The sequence below is a fragment of the Volvox carteri genome (genome assembly GCF_000143455.1).
Source record: "Volvox carteri f. nagariensis unplaced genomic scaffold VOLCAscaffold_17, whole genome shotgun sequence".
Classification (NCBI taxonomy): domain Eukaryota; kingdom Viridiplantae; phylum Chlorophyta; class Chlorophyceae; order Chlamydomonadales; family Volvocaceae; genus Volvox; species Volvox carteri.
In genome coordinates, this window is record NW_003307560.1 from 1,524,869 (window position 1) to 1,544,895 (window position 20,027).

At 55.4% G+C, this 20,027-nt stretch overlaps 3 protein-coding genes across 3 annotated transcripts in view; 2 read left to right on the forward strand and 1 right to left on the reverse strand.

The window, feature by feature from the left end:
* Positions 1-4,611: 4,611 nt before the first annotated feature.
* VOLCADRAFT_60048 (uncharacterized protein) lies at positions 4,612-4,812 on the forward strand (the record flags this gene model as incomplete). The annotated part of the gene is made up of 1 exon (XM_002950061.1): positions 4,612-4,812. A coding segment is annotated over one exon (201 nt), but the record flags the coding sequence as incomplete, so codon positions are not given.
* A 7,753-nt stretch (positions 4,813-12,565) lies between these two features.
* On the forward strand, positions 12,566-18,351 carry VOLCADRAFT_90608 (uncharacterized protein; the record flags this gene model as incomplete). Its single annotated transcript, XM_002950062.1, has 8 exons — positions 12,566-12,678; positions 13,398-13,507; positions 15,337-15,428; positions 16,406-16,483; positions 16,648-16,835; positions 17,244-17,340; positions 17,577-17,651; positions 18,235-18,351. 8 exons carry the CDS (start codon positions 12,566-12,568, stop codon positions 18,349-18,351), a joined length of 870 nt encoding a protein of 289 aa, XP_002950108.1.
* A 1,304-nt stretch (positions 18,352-19,655) lies between these two features.
* Positions 19,656-20,027, reverse strand: part of VOLCADRAFT_90609 (zinc-containing metallo-protease) — a gene marked incomplete at both ends in the record, with an annotated part of 6,858 nt that continues 6,486 nt past the window's right edge. The window contains one exon of the mRNA XM_002950173.1: positions 19,656-19,769. Coding sequence (XP_002950219.1) covers positions 19,656-19,769 — 114 coding nt within the window. The remainder of the gene's footprint in view (positions 19,770-20,027) is intronic.

The following is a 20,027-nucleotide window of genomic DNA, read 5'->3' on the forward strand; positions in this document are numbered from 1 at the left end:
CAGGCGGCCAACCACAGGTTGCCGAGCCGCCGCCGCCGCCGCCGCCGCTGCCACAGCTGCGCTACGGGCTACGTTCCCTGGAGCTCGTCCAGCAGGAGCCGGCGGCAATCTTGCTGGGCCCAGCCGTACAGTCCACGGGCCGGTCCCCGCTACCTGACACGGCATTGCTGGGAGAGTTGGTCGCTCTGGAGCACCTGCAGTTCACCGCTTGGCGACTTCCTGGCAACCAGGTAAATGGCACCGTACGGTACGACAGTGTACGAAGGGCGCCGTATCACTAAATGATCCCTGTAGCTGCCTAAACCCCTAAAGTCAGAATTTCAACTTCCAGATTTACCTCACCATACATAAGCCCTCAAATCATCCCGTACAGCCCGGTAAATTCATAAAATTATCCTTTTCCTAAATAAAACATTTGTGCTATTAATAATTTAATTATATTAATTAATAATATGTATTTTATTACATATTTTAATTTATTCCATTTCAATTGAATTTTTTATAATTATTTCATATTTAAAATATTTTATTTATTAATAAATAATCCATAATCTTCCCTCCCGACGTAACGTTCCCCGCCCCATACGGATTCCTGCTCCGCATATCGCCTCTATCGGGCCCCCCGCGGTGCCGTAGCTCCCCGCGCTGCTGGCCGCCGCCCAACCGCTCACCCGCCTGAGGCGACTGACCTTCCGTGACTGCGACACGCAGCTCTTCGGCTGGGGCTGGGGCGCCAGGGGGTGGGGTTGGGGCCCCGGGGGGTGGAGATACACGCTGGCGACAAGACAACACACCGCCTCGAGCTGCCTCGGCGGGCTGGGCCAGGGCCTCCTGCCGCGTGGGGTGCATCTTCGGAGCTTGGAGTGTTTGGAGGTGTGTGTGTGTGTGTGTATGTGTATGAGGTGGGAGGGGGGTGGGGTGTTGGGCTAAATAATGGGAAACGGGAAATAATAAAGTGCGGTGGAGAAAGAGCTATGCGTGCGAGAGGTCAAGGGGTACCATTGACCGGAGCGCGAGAAAGTGATGACAGCGTTGGGGGAATGTGTGTATGTATGTATGTATGTATGTATGTATGTATGTATGTATGTATGTATGTATGTTGTGCAAAGAAGGGGGAGACGTAAGTACGTGGGCGTTGGGGGTTGGTTATGTTGTACGGTATAGGGAGGCGGCCTGACAACAAGGGTCGCGGCGGTGGGGGTGGGGGGCAGGGTGGGGGCCCCACGGGCCCTGTGTTTGGGCCGTACTGTCATTTATTTCCGAAAACGGAAACCCGAGACCGCCCCCTCCCCCGGGGGGTGGGTGGGGCAGAACAGGTTTTAGCAGCTTAGCATGTGTGTGTCTGCAAAGTTTTTGGGGCGCCACGACTCCCTGGATGAGCTTGTGTGTATATTAGGATTACAACGCCCCCATTGCCGCATTGCCCCATCGCCAGCGCTTCAGTTTAGCTTGTTAAATCAATCTAACAATCGCCTGCGTTCTTCTCGTCCTGACGGACGAATGCTCCGTCCGTAAAGAACCGACAGGAAATGTTTTTCATATTGTGGTTGTAAAAAAAACTGCGGGCTTTACCGGTCCTTCCGTACCTGTACGGCACCCATCCTCTACGCAGGTGCTGGGCAGCCCTAGCCTTTGCCTTCTGGAGCAGTTGACGCAGTTTTGCCGTACACCTCAGTTGCGGCGGTTGGGGCTGTACGGCGTAGAGCGTTGGGATGAGCGTATCTTTCAGCGGATTCTGGGAACTACGACGCGTGCCGCCACGTCCGCCGCCGCCGCTTCCGCTTCCGCCGCTGTAGCGAGATGCGGCAGTGGTGATGGTGGCGGTGGTGTTATGTCCCGATTGCTCATCGCGCTTCGTGCAACCTCGGCGGCGGCAGCGGCAGCGGCGGCGGCGGCGGCGGCAGTGCCTGGCGGATGTATGCGGGATCCGGAACACGGCGGCGACCGTACGACCAGCCAGGTGGCCCGGTCACCGCGGTGCTCGCCCACAGCCGTGCCTGAAGTGGTGGTGGCGGTGGCGGCGGCGGCGGCACCTGTGACGGCGGCGGAGGTGAAGGCCGTATCATCCCCCACGATGATGACAAGGACCGGGAGAGCACGAGAATTCGATAAACCCAGTAGATGCCTCCCCCTCCCCCTCGCCCTCGCCCTCGCCCTCGCCCTCGTCTTCGGACGGCAACTGCGGGCAGCACCCTCTGAGCACCGGTCCCAGAACTGCCCGGAACTGGCGAGTGGCTGCGGCGGCGATAGTACGAATAGCAATAATAGCAGCAGCAGCAGCAGCGGCGGCCGCCGCCGCTGGCCGCGCCTGTCGTACATTGCAGTACACGATTGCCCGGGAACGAGCTTGGAGGCCCTCCGGCACCAGATCCAGCTTGTTGGTTTGGGATCTTTTGTGGAGTTGGACTGGCTGGCGGTATCAGCCGGCGGCGGTCTTGTTGGTGATGGTGGTGGTGGTGAGGATGAGGATGATGAAGAGAGGAGGAGGAGAGGGAGGGGCTGATTCCGACGGACGCAGTCAGTGAGAAATGTGCCTCTCTCTATTATATGTATTTAGTCTATCATCACGGATTGCGCCACCTGTGATCGCGCAGGCAGCCCGGAGAAGTTCTGGGCCCGGAAAGGGATTTGGGGGGGGCACCCTTGGGGCGAATTGCGGGACGTGTGCGTGCGTGCGTGCGTGTGTGTGGTGGTGGTGGGGGGGGAAAGGAAGGTGAGGTGAGGTGATCCTGAAATGGGTTTGCTGGATGTGAAAAAGTTATCGTATGTACAGCAGGGGTGCAGCGAAATTCTCAAAATCATGGAAGGTTGAGGCTTCAAGTCAGAAAGTAAAATATACGAATGACAGCCTCTGACGATGTGAGAGCAGGGGGGAGGGAAGGAAGGATGGATGGATGAAACAAAACACATTCATCCATTACTTCGTGTGCACATGCATTTGCCTTCATGTGCTGCACAGTAGTTGATGAATAAATGCCATGATGAGGGGCTATGTGCGTTCCCTTCCAAGAATCAGGGTTGAGGAGAGCTGTCTTTCTGTGTGTCTTTCTGTCAGACTGACTTTATTCCCCACGTATTCTCTTTCCCCCCACTCCCTTCCAAACCCTACCTTTCGCGATCGCAATCTGCGCACATGTCGGGCACCACGCTGTTGTCCGCTGCAACAAGACGGTACGACAGCTATACGGCAGAACACATTCGCGCGTTCGTACATTGGCGAGAGGTTCCTCTCAGCAATAAACGCCGCATGGCGCAATCCACTTTATTATTATTATCCGTTAGTTGTTTGGCTAAAACCGGTGATTGGTTGGTGTTTCGTTGGTTCGTTTAGACAGCCCGTACGTCTTTATGTTGTTGGTTTCCTCTAAAACCGAATCTTCTCAATCGCTTTCTTCCTTACCTCTACCTCTGATGATGGTCCGTACGGCAACGGTACCACGCAGTACTACATATTCATAGCCGATTTGGCCGAGGGTGACTCAAGCCGAGGTCATGTCATTTTGAAAAGGTTGCGCTACCCATTGTAACGTAATTGGATTAGAGATTTAGTTTGTAAGATGCCGAATGCCCTCTGCAGCAGCACAGCGGCAAGCATGTGTGCGAATGCAATCCTGCCAGAGTGCAATGCGCTGCCAACAGCACACTCCCATTACAGGCTGCCTAACCCCATGGACATGTACGGCATGTAGTACATGATTTGTCGCCGTACACAGATGCCTGGAAGTCATGGCGCCGAACCATTTGGCCCAACGCCCCTTTCCCCGGTGTAGTTCCACAGCAGGTATGTGACACAGTGACAGGCAGGGCCGATGTACGGAAAGGGGCTCCTGACAGCAGCTTCATCGCAGCTTCAGACCTCGACAGTGCGTAATTTGTAGGTTGCAGTACGACTCCAGGAAGGTGCATCTCGACAATACTTAGGGGCTTAGGGGCTCCAACCAAACCAATGCAACAGAGTTGAACTTACGTTGGGATTGAAGGCGATTATTGGACACCCATCCATCCACCTGCTAGAGTGGTACAAGTATGTACGCAAGGGAAATACTGTCTGCGATACGATGATGCCATACGTAGCATCGGATGCCCATGAGGCGGAATGGTGCTGATGAGGGAATTCAGATGTGGTTAAATGCAGATCCTAAGAAGAGGGCATTCGAAGTCCCTTCCCGATGCGGCTAGAAGTGTGCGGCATCGAACCTGGCGCATTGAGGCGCCGCGGGGTCGGGCGATGTCACGCAAGAGCCAACGAAGGAACAAAGGGCATTTACCTTAGGGACAAAGCCCAGGCACCCCGGGACACGCACGCGGGAAATTGTCTGGAAAAGCTTTCGTAGCGACGGGTGGTGCGGTGACGACGGGGCACCTGGCGCCAAGGCTTCCCCGGCCTGCTGTCATGGTACGAACCCAAGTATCTTTTATGTTTTAGAGGTATCTTCTATGTTTAATTTGGGATTGATTGACGACCCAACAACCTCTGTTAACTGGAACGCCATCACCATTTCGGTAACTGCTTCATGCGGGGCTGGAATACGGGCTGATATGGAAAGGTCCCGGACCCTTAGGGACCCGTTAAACGTTAACCCTAAGGGTCCGGAACCTTTCCATATCAGTATGGTATTCCCGGGATGCCGTATGGTATTCCCGGGATGCCGTATGGTATTCCCGGGATGCCGTATGGTATTCCCGGGATGCCGTATGGTATTACCGGGATGCCGTATGGTATTACCGGGATGCCGTATGGTATTACCGGGATGCCGTATGGTATTACCGGGATGCCGTATGGTATTACCGGGATGCCGTATGGTATTGCCGTATGGTATTACCGGGATGCCGTATGGTATTCCCGGGATGTCGTATGGTATTGCCGTATGGTATTACCGGGATGCCGTATGGTATTGCCGTATGGTATTACCGGGATGCCGTATGGTATTACCGGGATGCCGTATGGTATTCCCGCCGTATGGTATTACCGGGATGCCGTATGGTATTACCGGGATGTCGTATGGTATTGCCGTATGGTATTACCGGGATGTCGTATGGTATTGCCGTATGGTATTACCGGGATGCCGTATGGTATTACCGGGATGCCGTATGGTATGGGATGCCGTATGGTATTACCGGGATGCCGTATGGTATTCCCGGGATGCCGTATGGTATTGTGCCGTATGGTATTACCGGGATGCCGTATGGTATTACCGGGATGCCGTATGGTATTACCGGGATGCCGTATGGTATTACCGGGATGCCGTATGGTATTGCCGTATGGTATTACCGGGATGCCGTATGGTATTACCGGGATGTCGTATGGTATTGCCGTATGGTATTACCGGGATGTCGTATGGTATTGCCGTATGGTATTACCGGGATGCCGTATGGTATTACCGGGATGCCGTATGGTATTGCCGTATGGTATTACCGGGATGCCGTATGGTATTACCGGGATGCCGTATGGTATTACCGGGATGCCGTATGGTATTGCCGTACGGTATTACCGGGATGCCGTATGGTATTGCCGTACGGTATTACCGGGATGCCGTATGGTATTACCGGGATGCCGTATGGTATTGCCGTATGGTATTAACATACGGCATCCCGGGACCCATACATTTCATTGCAGGTTATAACGATGCAAATGTTGCAAATATATACTTTTAAATTCGTTTACTCTAAACTGGTAAGCAGCGACCGGAGGTAAGCAGAGACACACAGCAGCTTGGCAGCGGTGTCAACAGCATCAACGGCTATGGTGCCGCCATCCCTTCCACCATCAATCTTGATGGTGGTCACGGGGCCAGCAGGCTGCAGTTCAGCAGGGGCGGGGGGGTGCAGCCAGCACAGCAGCTTGGCAGCAGCGGTAGGCCTGCGGCCACCATCCTTGCAATGCCACACTCAATGCAGCTCAGATGGCCCACAGGCTTCCGTTTAGTGTGGGTGGCAGGGTGCGGAGCAGTCCTCCAAGGAATGGTGGGTTGGCTGGTGGCACCACTGTGCCTTTTGCGCCTGGCCCTGGAGCCCACAGGCTTCCAATTGGTGGCGGGGTGCAGTCCATCTTGGATGACCTTAAACCAAACCGTGCCACACTCATGCAAGTGACGACTGCAGCGGTCCGTACCACGATCGAGCATGAACTATGGCAGCACAATGAGCAGATGTAGCAACAGGAACAGCAGCAGGGGTCATACTTTGATTGGCAACTTCAGCTGTTGCGGGTAGAACATCTGCACACTGGGCTGCGAGTTGCAGATACACTAGGCATGCTAGCCCGTGGTGTGGCTGAAGCAGCAGCGATAGGATGTGGCACACAACAAACCCTTCCTGATGGCGCTGGTGGATGTGAGCTCGACACAGCAGGGCTCAGTGTGGATAGGACTCGAGTAGGTTCTTCGTGGAGTGGTCTGAAAGGGCAATGCACCGTGAATGTAGGTCCATACTGCTGTCTGCTGTGATGGCGCCTGGTGGTACCCAGTCAGGTGCTCCCCTCCATAGCTCAACGGTTGCTGGGTTGGACAGTGGTGGGCAGGGGCAACATCTTGCAGCCGCAGCCGGCACTGGTGGCACAGCTACCGTCGGGCTCAACGAGGGCAGTGGTACACAAGGGATGGCCTCAGGCGTGGGGCACATAGTACAGGTTGCAATGGGCAGCAGCACCACAGCCAGCACTGGTGGCGGCAGCCTTGGCACAGCTACCGTTGGGCTCAATGAGGAAGCTGGTGCGCAAGGTATAACCTCAGGCGTGGGGCAAGTAGTACAGGTGGTGATGGGCAGTGGCGCCACAGCCAGCACTGGTGGCGGCAGCCTTGGCTTCCGTCCCTTCCACCATCAATCTTGACGGTGGTCACGGGGCCAGCGAGCTGCAATTCAGCAGGGGCGGGGGGGTGCAGCCAGCACAGCAGCTTGGCAGCGGCGTCAACAGCGTCAACGGCTATGGCGCCGCCGTCCCTTCCACCATCAAATCTTGACGGTGGTCACGGGGCCAGCGAGCTGCAGTTCAGCAGGGGCGGGGGGGCGCAGCCAGCACAGCAGCTTGGCAGCGGCGTGATAATGGCAGCTTGGCAGCGGCGTGATAATGGTTCATGACATCGCCAGTTATAGCCTGTGCACAAACAGACGCGTACGCCTCAGAGCCTGTCTGAATGGTATTTGTATCCATATCATCATATGTCTGGTGGGAAGCACTTTCGGGCAAGCCACTAGGAATGTAGGAGCATGATCGGCAATTTTGGAGCTCAATTTTTAAACATAAGATTACCTTTCGTGGCACAAACATATCTCCCTGTGTCTCAGAATGTGGTGAGACTTTAAAGGCGGCAATTCAGCAGTAAACTTTCGAAATCTGCAGCTGTCCTATGTCATAACGTCCTGCCTGGATTAGTGCATTGGGACGGTCCCGCGGCAACTACAACTCTTATGTCTCACATCGTTACCTCACATCGTTAGCGCGCCTGCCAGAAAGCCAGTCTGGCTAAGCCAGTTGCCATATATGGTGCCGTTAACGGTTGAAAAACCAGCGATACAACGGTATCCCTTTCATAGAAGGCCGCAAACCACAGCAATGCGCTTTAGAAATTTTTTTCATGTCGACTTCTGTGGCTGCATGCAACGTAGGTATTATGGCTTAGACGGTTACAGGTGCAATACGTTGCCTTGTCGTGATTTCACATTAATTTTGCGTACTTGATTGCTGTATTTCTCTGCATTACTGGGTTTGATGCTCAGGGGAGGCATAGATGCTTCTGCATTGGCAAGTGGGCCTTATTCACAAATCTTGCTATTGATCACCTAAGTTGTTGGCTTTTCACCTTACAAGTGCTTTACTTTATTGAACTCTGTTGTGCAGATCCGTCGATTATCCTTTGATCTACAACTTGGGCCACTGCGGGCTTTTGTAGGGTGTGCCTGCGTTCGAGCCTGGCTAGTTGGTAATTAAATTGTTCAACATAATCTCTTACCGCGCTGTAGGGAGCTCTTCGGTGTAAGAATGCAGCGCTCGGCACTTCAGGCAGGGCGTACGCATCATCACCAGCTCTGGGCAGGCTCCTCGCGAAGGCCGCAGCCCTTTACATCTGCTCGGCCTCGATCTGTCACCGTTTGCAACGCGGCAGCTTCACTGAACGGTAACGGCAACGGCGTACACAGCAATGGCAAAGGGCCCACGGCCAAGTGCCCATCGCCGGCCCAAACCATCCGAACTCTGGTTGATATTGCCAACGAGGGCACGCTCTGCACTATTGGATCTAGCGGACATCCGGTCGGCATCCCGGTGACCTTCAACACCGACAAGCAGGGGGCTGTGCAGGTTCACCTAGATCGCGCCGCAATTGAGATGGCCAACCTCAGCGGCAGCACCGCCTGCAGCCTCATGGTGCAGCCCATCACCCATCCGGCACGTGCCGTCGCGGCCGTGACACTTATGGGAAAACTGGAGGTGCCGGCAGAACCCTCCGCGGCCGCACCCCTGCACGTGGAAAGCTGCCTCTACTTTGGGGGCCTTGACCAGGTGCCTCAACGTGCATGCGCGCGTGGCTCTCAACCCTAAGTCCTGTGTTTTGTACCCTGTACGGTTCCGGTGCGCGATGCTTCGGTAGGTAGGTAGGCGTCCCCCTCATGCACCTCTTTCTCCCCCATCTGCCATCCATCCATTTCCCCCAGGACTGTCTTCCCTTTCCGCCCCCTGCCTTCCCGTGCTTGTCTGTCCGACGACTGCGGCACATGTGCATGTGCGCTCCCCTCCCCCTACCCTTGCCGGACATTTTCGCACGTAACGCTCCCCCCATCTCTCCGTTCCTCCGGTTCGCTCCCCCCCTTTCCCTCCCGGGCTTTCTCCCCCCCTCCCGCTCCCGCGGCGCCACAGGCCCACCGGGGCCAGGAGGTTAGCGGCGAGGAGTACGCGGCGGCGGAGCCGGACGTGTTGCGCAAGGCCGCCCCTGAGCTGGTCAACAACTGGAACGGGTGAGGGCCCTGAGAGGTTAGGCCCGGGGTTAGGCCCGGGCCCGGGGACAGGGTGTCGAGTGATAGGTGGTATATCAGCGGTGAGACAGAAACCCTCATGCCATGATGTGGTCAGCTTTAATTTTACTTAGCTTTAATTTTACTTAGCTTTAATTTTACTTAGCTTTAATTTTACTTAGCTTTAATTTTACTTAGCTTTAATTTTACTTAGCTTTAATTTTTGTGTGTGCGGGCGTGTGGGCGTGTGGACGTGTTTGGGGGGAGGTGGGGTGTGTGTGGGGTGTGTGTGTGTGTATGGTCCACCGCCGCGGCGCGGTGGATGTCTTATCGACGAGGGTGTGCCGGGGTGGATGGAAGGGGTCACTGGCAGCGGGATGTGCCCACACACACACACACACACTGGAGGGTGTGATGCCCACATCGCGGAGGACGTGCGAATGCCCGTTGATCATTTGTGTCGTGAGTGCAACGCTGTAAATTACGGATATGATGGGCAGGCCCCGGGTGGGGGGCCCATCTCATGGGAACGTGAATGGCTTTCAGTGAGAAAAAGGGGAGGAATCATAGGTCCCAGGGATTAGGAAGTAAATTAATCGAATGTTCGTTTGTATGTATCGCCCGGTCCTGCTGTTGCTACTGTTGCCGGGATTTGTATGTGCATAGGGTTAGTTAATCGCCGAAAAATATTTAGAATTGTTCAATGGGTTTCGGAGCCACGTGGGAAAGATGTATGGCTATGGAAGATGCAGCAGCCCACGGGCCCGCCCACGTCTTTCGGGTCTTGTATGTTGTTGCCGGCGCTATCAACAACAGAGTGCTGCACACTCCCGCCTTGCGGTTTCGGAAATGCAGGGAGTGTGCGGAGGACATCTACAGGATCGTCAGCGACTACCTGGGGGTACCGCTTACGGAGGTGGGTGGGGGGGGGTTGCGGGGGGCGGGGTGTGTGTGTGTGGTGTGTGGGGGGGGGGAGGGGGGGGGTGCGGGGTGGAGGGTTAGTGGCATGTTTCCCTTTCACCTCCCACGGCCCCCTCCACCTCGCCATCCGCCTGGCATCGTGGGGGGGACGTGTGGCGGCAAGTGGTGGCGGCGATGCAGGAGGGCAGGCGGACAGCATGTGCTTCGGGGAGGGGTAGCAGTTCTTCAATAATGGTGTTGTTGGTGTATGGGGGTGGTATGGGGGAGATTTCAAGGAGCCGAGATTGCCGCATTGCCCCCTTGTCTGGCGCTCCTCTCCAATCGCCTTTTTGCCACGATTTCTGCCACAGCTGGACCTCTACCTGGCGCCTACCTGCCTGGAAGCCGTAATCCGCTGGCTCACATCCAGCGCAGATTCCCTTCACGTCACGTCACGCCCTCCCAGCTCTGTCCCACCAGCTGGCATCCTCATGATGACATGCCGCGTACCGCCCACCTACCTCCCCACCCACCTACCGCCAACCTACCTCCCACCTACCTCCCCACCCACCTACCGCCAACCTAATTGCGCAGAAAAGTGTTTACCACGTGTTTAACAACCTATACGGTGACGTGCTATGGCATTATCGAGCCCTTGACCGTCCAACCCTAGGACAGGCCCTCTCAGCTATCCCACCTTAATTTCCCCCGCTTCCCCCGCTTTCACTCGCCCACGACGCTGGGGGTTCCCCACTGGACTTTGACTGACTGGATCCAGATGTCGTACGCGGAGCTGCTCTGGGTGGACTATCTGGGCATGTACATCCGCACGGAGGTCAACGGGCGAGGGGAGGCCGAGGTGGTCCGGGTGCCCTTCTACCGGCCCGTGCTGGACGAGAGGGATGCGCGCTCTGTCATCACCATGGCGGCGCAGATCGCTTGGGAGCGGGAGCGCGCCTACACTCCGCCGCTTCCATCCATCTTTGCGGATGCAGCCTCTAACAACTAATAACGGATGAGCAGTAGCAAAATTGGGCGAGCAGTAGCACTCTAGACTTGCCGTCACACATTACATATATATGTATACCTGCTGGCGCACAAACCAGTGTGTGACACGGGTGGTGGTGTTGGTGGCGACAATACGATACGATGAGATGGTGAAGATGGCCAATTATGGTGATTATGGCCGGATGAGAGCCATCGTTTGCGTCGTGAATTTTCGGGTCATGACGGCGCTGTAGGGCCAGGCAGGGTCTCTGTCGCGTATCTGCCTTGCTCAAGAATTTGAGGTGTTGTTTTTTTCGAGTTGGGGTGTAAAAGGTAGGAGAGGGAGGGTGGAGGAAAAAAGCCAGTAGGTTGAGGTGGTCAGCTGAGTTTCTCAGTTTCTCAGTGTAACCCAAGAGATGGAGAGGTCAGCCGGGCGGAGATGATGGTGGAAGAGGCGTCTGTGCCGCTGGGTTTTTTGGACCTACCTTTTTGGAGTTCCTTTTAACCCCTTTGAGCTCAGGTTGAGAAGGGGGTCACGAAGGTTGTCAAGGAGCCGGTGGCTCTTGTGTGTTGTGGGGGAGGAGACAGCCTTCTTAAGGGGACATCTGGACTCATCCAACTGGCTGGCTGGTAGGTAGATAGTAGTTGCTGGTGCGTGTGGGTGTGGGTGTGGGTGGGTTGTTAAGGGGAGAGAGAGAGGAGAGGGCCGCTTCTGTGTGAGAAGGCAATCATCATTGCTTGCGTGGCGCTAGGCAGTCATCACGGGAGGGAGCCCCTCATGTTGAGGAGGAGCACAGGCGGACGGGCTTCGAGGGTGAGGTCCCCCGATTCCACCACATTTGGTCGCAGCCACCAGCTAGGGTGAGGGAATACCTGAGACAGGAGGGAGGCAATGCGCAATACGGTGCGATGGCGATGAAAGGGTCGACGGAGGAGCGACGTCATCCCAGGAGTACTTTCGCTGCTTCGCAGGTCCTCCTCCGGTGCAGTGGTGCTCCACGCCAGGGGTAGAGACCTCACACCTTGGCTCCCCTTTCTTTGTAGTAGGGGGGCTACTTGTTTTTTATTTTAATGATGACAACCCTTGAGGCCGTATTGATGGGTCATTAGGTCGGAGGGGTATGGTTGCGATGGCTAGCTAAGGGGTTCCTGGTATAGCTCGGCATCGCATTTCACATCGCCTTACCACTACGGACAAACATGCTGTTCTGCAGTGGAGTGTGTTCAGTGTGAGGGGGCTGTAAAGCGGAGGGGGCTTGAAGTGAAGTGAGTTTTTGAGACGTGGTGGTCAGGGTGGAGAGGAGGAGCAGGGATGGCCGGCGAGGTTTTTCGGACACGGCACTTCGACAGCCTTTGTAGCCAACGGTGCACCCACGTATCGCCTGTATGTCCAGCGGCGGTGTACGGTGCACGGGGTGTGCCGGATATGGGGTACAGCGTACACAGTACCAGGCGATCTTCCGCTTGCTCGCGGCGTCTTTCGTCTAGTGCGATTTAAATCTTACTGTCTATTTATACGACTGTACATGAGCGGACAGGGCCTCGAGCTGACCGCCGCTGATCCGGTATACACTTCCTGTTGTGGTGCATGTCGTGCAACGGCGTTGTTAACGTGTGGCATATGTGGTGATGCGTTTGTCCATGCAGTACTTCATGACTTTTTTAAGATGTCGTAAATGGCGTTACAATCGAGGGGAATCGATTAGTGCTGTTCGCAAAAGCCAAACACGCAATGAGCCGCAGCAAGCGGCGCGAAGATGTACGAAGGCGAGCCTTGTACCAGGGCCTGGACAGCCCCAAACCACCAGAGTCACCCCTCCCCCTTGTTTCCAGAACCTCGGACAGGTCGGTTGACGATACCTGACTTTCACCCTTTAAGCTTTCTTTTCGTGAAAATGTCCTTTCAGTCACAGCCCGTGGGTCTCCTAGGGGCTCGCATGGGCGCGCTCGTTTAAGGAGTAGCGCAACTCTGGGAGGTGTAAAACACATACCTGTACACACACATACATACACAACACATACATACACATACACACACATACATACACAACACATACACCGCAACATCACTAATGAAGGCGTCTGTTGCTGCAGTAGCTAGTGTGACGTCTGAAGTCAAGGAAGTGTGGCGGTCTTGGGGCTGTGCCTCGCGGCTACCGGGGAGCTGTCCGCACACAGGCGAAACGTCATCCGTTGCTTTCGTTTTCTAAGTTCTAGTGGCGCCTGGCACGCAGCAGGGAGGGCAAGCACCCGTCACCCCACTACCGCCCCCCGTCCCCACTGGTCGCTTCCCGCCCCACCACTGTGTATGCTGCACCATGTACATATCCCTCCCCTTCCTTGAGCATGGCGTGGAAGGTTTTATCGCAGCCCGCCAGCAGCAGCGAAGTACGTTACGTTTGGAGCAGCTGCTGGTGGTTGCCGCAAGTTACAAGTTCCCACGCAAATGCGAGTGTGTCCGTAAAAGCCGGGGGGCCCATGGACGTTGTATTAGTATTGATGCGGGTACGCTGGAGGCCATCATCGTCCTCCCTCGTTCACTTCCCTGCCTTTCCTATGCATAGGGCACAACGTCAAAGAGGCGTCCCTGGTGTTTGGTGTCCCTGTGGTGTGCGCATGGTTTGTGGCGATCGTCGGCATCATTTCTGGGACTGTACTGTCGCGTTGGCTCTTCGTGAGGCTCTGCAGAACGAACTAGAGTTTCCAGACCTGTTTAACCGGGCTAACTTGTGGTTGCGCATTCCGCCGACCTCGGTTTGATCGTGTGTCTGGGAGGTTGTTTGCCTCGCGGCCATCAGCTCACTCAATCTCGGTCGCCGTTTGTTGTTTAGGGAAGGTCTTAATGCCAACATGCCTATATCAACGTCATCGCTTAACCGCATTACTTACGATGTTATCTCTGACTTTTGGGCCCGTTTAACTGCTTTTGCGGCACGGGATTACTTACCAAAACGTTGGGAACAAGTACCTCACAACCACCCTTTTATAAATGTCAACAACGCAGACATGGTTGTTTGCCGTTTACCAATGTACAATGACGAAGTCTGAGGGCTCACGTCGGAGCCTCATTTTTTCTGTATAAGCGTACTAACTGAGGCCTTGTGTCCAGTGAAGTTAGTACGGCCTGGCTAAGTTCTTTTTGAATAAGGCCCACAGTGTTGTGCGGGAGGCGCTCCTAGGGGCGCTGCACTCAACCCGTTCGGGGTCCACTGTAACAATCGCATCTAAGTGGAGTTGTACGCATGGCGCTCGCCGCGCTACAATGGCGTGTGGTTCTGGTGTATGCCGTTACACCGCATCATACGCGTCGTAGGAAGTAAACAGTAAAATGAAGCATGTGGGCATGACGTGGTTCGGGATGCCGCTTTTGTCCATCCGGAATTGCGATAGAGACCCACGGGTCGCCTGCCCCGGCATTAGTCCAGCTGGAAGTTCCCAAATTGCAGAAGCAACGACCAACGACACAATAAAGGAATTTTAGGCCCCATCCTGTTGGCGATCGCTCGTTTACTTCGCTTATCTCTGAGTCGCTTGGAGTTAGGGTTAAGGAAACCCCGACTGCTGAGAGCGTGTTCGAAATGTGCGCTATGATTAGCGGATCGCAACATTATCCTTTCATGGCCGGCAGAATATTTGGTTGGCAGGCCGGCCGCTGCCTCCTGGGAAAGGTCTTCGCGGTTGCCAACGCAGGAGGCGTCGGAGTTAGAATAGGATTAGGGCCGACTCAAAATATTTTCGATCTCTATAGGAGCATTACTACGGAAGGCACTACTGGTGACGCGGGCAGCAAAGGCGCGCCGGCGGAAGGGTCCAAGGCACCCTCATCTCCTCCGCCTCCAAGTAAGATGCAACCGATTAATTCTGCACAGCAAACGACAATTACGTTACGCCTTTATTCCGGTGACGGAAGCCAATAGGAGGGTAAACGTTGGCACCCAGGCAAGGGACAGTTCTCAGTCTTCCCTTCTTTTTCCCGGAAGAATGCTAACAGGACTAGCAAATAACAAAGAGCGAACCCAGCTCTCCTTCAAGTGATCACTTCAAATTCATTCGCAGATGGTTTCTCATACGTTCCGAGCCATGCAACGTAATTCTTTGCCTTGTCCTGGAAGCCCGGACTCCTGCTTTGCGAGCGCTGGTGGCTGCGTATCGCACAGTGCGAAATGGTACATATATCCATCAACTGCTCCATCACAGTCTCCCTGAGCTGGAAACAAAATGCACCAGCACAACGCCACTTAGCGCCAAACAACCCGTCTACGGGGCCCCACAGCCGAACAGGCCCCAGGCTACTTCAGTGACCAGCGTCCGCGTCCTGTTACGCACCGGTATAGATGTTTGCTGGTTAGCAACGGTAAATTTTATCCCTTTAGCCGAGGTCTCTCCTGCGTTGGTCGCAGATTCATCGCACTCACGCAGCTTTCCCTCCCTGGACGCCCCTTCCCTCCCTCCCCCAATAACCTGGTGGCTACCCCTCGGGGAACGCCGCCGCCGCCACCGCAGCCGCCGCGGCGGCGGCCAGGAGCTCTCCTGCTGCTTCATTGGATTCGCACCAGGCTCCGGACTACAGCCGCGTGATGCGACTGGCACAACAAGTACGTGGCGTAAGGGGTCCGTACATGCTGTACATGCGAGCCGTACTGGCCGCCGTCCGTGGGTCACGATCAAAATATCGTTGTTAAATGCTCGGGGGGATAAACGCCGGGGGCCGCACGTGCGTGATTCGATAGCCGCAGTGACGGTGCGGTAGCGGCGCACGAGGTCCATCTGTCTACTAGTCTATCTATCTAGTCTACATATCTATGTAATTTTATCTATCTGTCTAATCTACCTATCTATCTGTGTGTGTTACATGGTTGGGGGTGCGTGACCCCATACCTGTAAAACTACCCATACGAGCCGAAGGCCCAAGGGTAATACCTAAACGCCTAAAAGCCACGGAGAACAGGAAACACCGCACTATCAGCCCAGACTATCTAATCTATCAGAATCTTACCTATCTAGCTGCACGGGGTCAAAGCAAGCGGAGCCTGCCAATCCGCTTTTTCGTCCGTATGTATAACCGTCATGTTCGTATGTATAACCGTCAAGTTCGTGTATATATCCGTCACAAGGAAGGGCACACAGTTGATCTCAACGCCGTCGAGCGCATCCGAGCTCCTGTCGCCAGAGTACCACCACAGCCTTTACCCACCCATCCACCCCAATCTTCACACCATTCGGGTCCTCAAGGCCAATTACGTCTTCTCGGTTTATCATTTCCTCCTCCTAACTGACATCATGCATATGATGTGTGGGACAGGGGGGTATATCTTCACCCGTGGCTGCTACCTTGCGAAACACTGCCTTCCCCGGTATTTCGGGGCACCCTCATCCAGTCACCCTAGTCAACTTCTCAGTGGATCGCTCACGTTCCGCACCCACCACCATCATCCAACGGAATCTGCCGGGTCGACAGCGGCCCAACTCCATTCCTGGTCGGCTCGCAGGTTAACTTTATCCCTCGTCACCACCGTCCATCAACTAGGGGCGCAATACCTTGCATCATCGGAATGATTTTTGACCCTGACAGATCTCAATCCCGGGATCTCCGGGGGGCAATGGTCGCGCATCATCAGTTGTGCCAGAATATGAAAATGACACGACCCAGGTTCGAACTGGGGACCTCCTGTGTGTGAGACAGATGTGATAACCAACTACACCATCGTGTCGGAAATACACATGCAATCTGAAAGCATATACATAATTTGAATATAGAAATACATACATACATATGAAAGCTGTCGCGCCGTGACGGCCGCCTTCGCCGTGCAGTTTACATCCGACAGTGCATCGCCCATGCCACACGGCGCCGCGGGGGTGGTTAGCGGCGTGCGCGATGTGGCGCTGTCGCCGCGCAGGGTCCTCGTCTTCAGCAGCGCCCGCAGTCCCGAACAACAGGGCCGTCAGAGGACAGCTTTCAACAGGCAGGAGGAGCTTTCAGGCAGTGGTTGTGTGGCTAGGTGGCTGTGTGCCTGCACGGGGAATGTGTACGTATGGCCGCATTGTGTTCCTCTAGCCCTTCGCCGTTTTGTGCCCCCGTATGTATGTATGTTATTATACTTTCTGCGAGGACGAACAACCGATGCATGCAACTGTCCGCGACGTGTGCCACTCTGATGTTGTTGTGTATAGGCGTTGAAGTCTACGTCTTATCGTTGCGTTGCGTTGCATGGCCCACGATGAGGTGCCTGCCTGCTTGCCTGCTCGGCGCTGTCGGTCAGCCTTGGTAGCTCGTTTTTATGCAAAGCGAGTGTTACTTGCCTTCACCTTCTTGGAAATAAACACTGCTTACCATCGTCATGGTGGTCATCATCATCATCATCATCCCCATCATCCCCATCATCGTCTTCACCATCCCACCAAATCAGGAATTCTCCGCATTGGGGGCTGGAATTCCTAGATGTTACGGACAAGTGGGAGAACCGGCTCATCGGCTGGACATCCTCTCCAGACACCAAGCACCAGGTAAATATGTACGACTGTCGTACATGTACGACGACATACGTGCGGACCGTACGGAAGAGAGCGTGATGTGATGCTATATGCTGCTTTTTGTGTGTGGCTTGCGTACGTATGCTGCTTCGACTGGTTCACACGCACTGTACAGGCCATTTGTTATCACAAGTACCGCATCACGTCACGCACGTATGCACTTCGTTTTTTACTTCCTTTGCCTGGTCATCATCCATCCATCCATCCAGGCTGCTGTGGCGCTGCAGTTTTACACTGCGGAGGAAGCCATCGCCTTCTGCAACCGCCAGGGCTGGCAGTACGAGGTGGGCGAGTGAGCGTACGAATGAAAATGCTTTAACTTCAACTATGCGGCGCTACCGACACCAAAACGCGGCGCTAGGGTCGGTACGGAATACGTTCAATCATGCACGTATGTGTACGAACGTATGGCCGCCCTGGCGGCGTGGGAGGTTAGAATGAGGGTGCATATTTTTTCCTAAATCCCACGCGCCAGCAGAAGGCATCGTGGATGGCGGCGAGGGCTCATATACGTATGTCTGTATGCATGCATGTGCGTGTGCGTGTGCGTGTGCGCGCAGGTGGAGCAGCCACATGAGCCGCGGGAGGGCCGAGGGCGGCGCTGGGCGACCTACGGCGACAATTTCAGCGTCAAGCGGGACGGCCTGCCAGATCTGTCACACCTGCCGTCCAACCGGCCGCTGTGATCTGCGGCCATCCGGCCATCTACCTAACTACCTGAAGTAGAGGGCAGTGGCGGCTGCGGCGGCGGCGGCAGCAACAACGTAGAGAGGCGCAAGGCGAGGACGCGTACGGCAAGGGACCCGGCGGCGGCGACAGCAACAGATGGTGAAGTGCACACGGCTCTCTGTGTACGTGTGGATACAGATGCGGACGCGCGATGAGGCGGCTGTCCGCGGCGGCGGCGGCCTTTCTGTTGCGAGCGCTGCGACGACGATAAGAGGGCGCCGCGGCGGCGGCGGTGGCGGCGGCAGGGACGGCTGATGAATCGGCGGGTGAGGGGACGCACGACTACCTGGTATCGGATGAGAGGTTAGGGCGGCGGATCAGTCTATTGGGCACTCACTGGAGGGGGAGTAATAATGCCGAAGTTGGTTCCACTGATGTTTGTCTATCCAGTGCTTGATCGTGTGTGACAACGCGCCGGTGTGTGTGTGTGTGTGTATGTCTGTATGGATGAAGTACAGCCGCGCGAGTAATGTTTAGAGAGGCCGCAGTTACAGTATCTGCACGCCGACGGACGCCCTCGCGCCCTGCTGTCAGCGTATCCCACTACTTTGTAGCTACCTACCTCCCTACCTAGGTACGTAGGTTCAGCTTGCTTCATGTGGGTGCTCGGATGGACGCAAGTAAAGTAAGCAAGTCGAAGCTAGAAGTACCAGGAAGTGGATACTGCTGAAGTTAGAGCTGAGGATTGTGAAAATGGTGTCAGCCTAGCCCAGATGATTGGCTTTTCGCTGTACCGGCGTACCGCCAATAGCGGCTCCGTGTGTGCACCGTACAGCTGTAGCTACAAACGAGTTGTTATACAGCACCCTCAGACTGCTGCTGACGGTCAACGCGGTGCGATTCGCGCCCGGCGCGGAGGCTTGGAGGTGGTACTGATGTGAGTAACGAACCGAGGGAGCTGTTTCATCGCGTGAAGCTGCGTTGCCGCTATAGTAGCAGCTACCTACCTACCTACCTACCTACCTACGTACTCATTGCCCCATGCGTTTACTCGGTTTATAGTTAGTTGCGGTTCCGTTGGTCGTCCGCCGTCGCTACATAGCGACCCGACCGATCAATCGCTAGCAACTAGCAAACGCAGCCCATGCATAGCGGTGTCTGTGTCTGGAGATTTCGTCGTGCGATGCTGTCTACAAATGTATAAATGATCAATCATGTCAAATAAATACCTGAGTAGGGCCAGAATTGTACACACGGGGTATATGGCCGTACGTGTACATACGTACGCATACACGCCCATATGCCCATCCACGCACGCAATAACGCCAGTAATAAATAGTAACCATGCATTTGCAAATCCACGAATAAGAAAAACGATTGGAAAGCAATCCGCAGTCCACGTGCATGCAAGAGAAGGCACCTGCCAGCCTGTTCAGAAAAATGCTCAGCACTCTCAGATGATGAGCGTTGTGATCCGCATCATGCATTATGGTGTCCACAGCTCCAAAACATATCTCCATATGCTTTTGCTTAATCGACCTTAAACTTTCATCATTTGTTGAATTTTCACGAACGGAAAAATAATATAGTGCGATCATTCTCTAGCTGGTGTGGTCGACTTAGGCGGGTCTGGCCGGTTGAGGCCGAGGGACTCCCAACCGGAACCAGGATGGCCGCGGCGGAGGGCGTGGCGGCCGCGGGGGCCGTGGTGGCGGCCGCGGGGGGCGGCGGGGCTGTGGTGAGGGGGGGGGCTTTGGGGAGGGGGACGGCGGAGGTAGGGCAAGCTGCGGCGACGGCGGAGGCCGCGGCTGCGGGGGTGGTGATGGCGGTGGCGATATCCTTCCTAGCGGTGGGGGTGGCGGCGGCGATAGACGCATCCCAGCCGGCGGCGGGCTGCGCCGCGGTCCGGGTGGTGGTGGCCGTGGCGGTGGCCGCGGTGGCGGCGGCCGTGGCGGCTTCATTGCCGGAGGCGGCGTTGGGGGGGGCCGCGG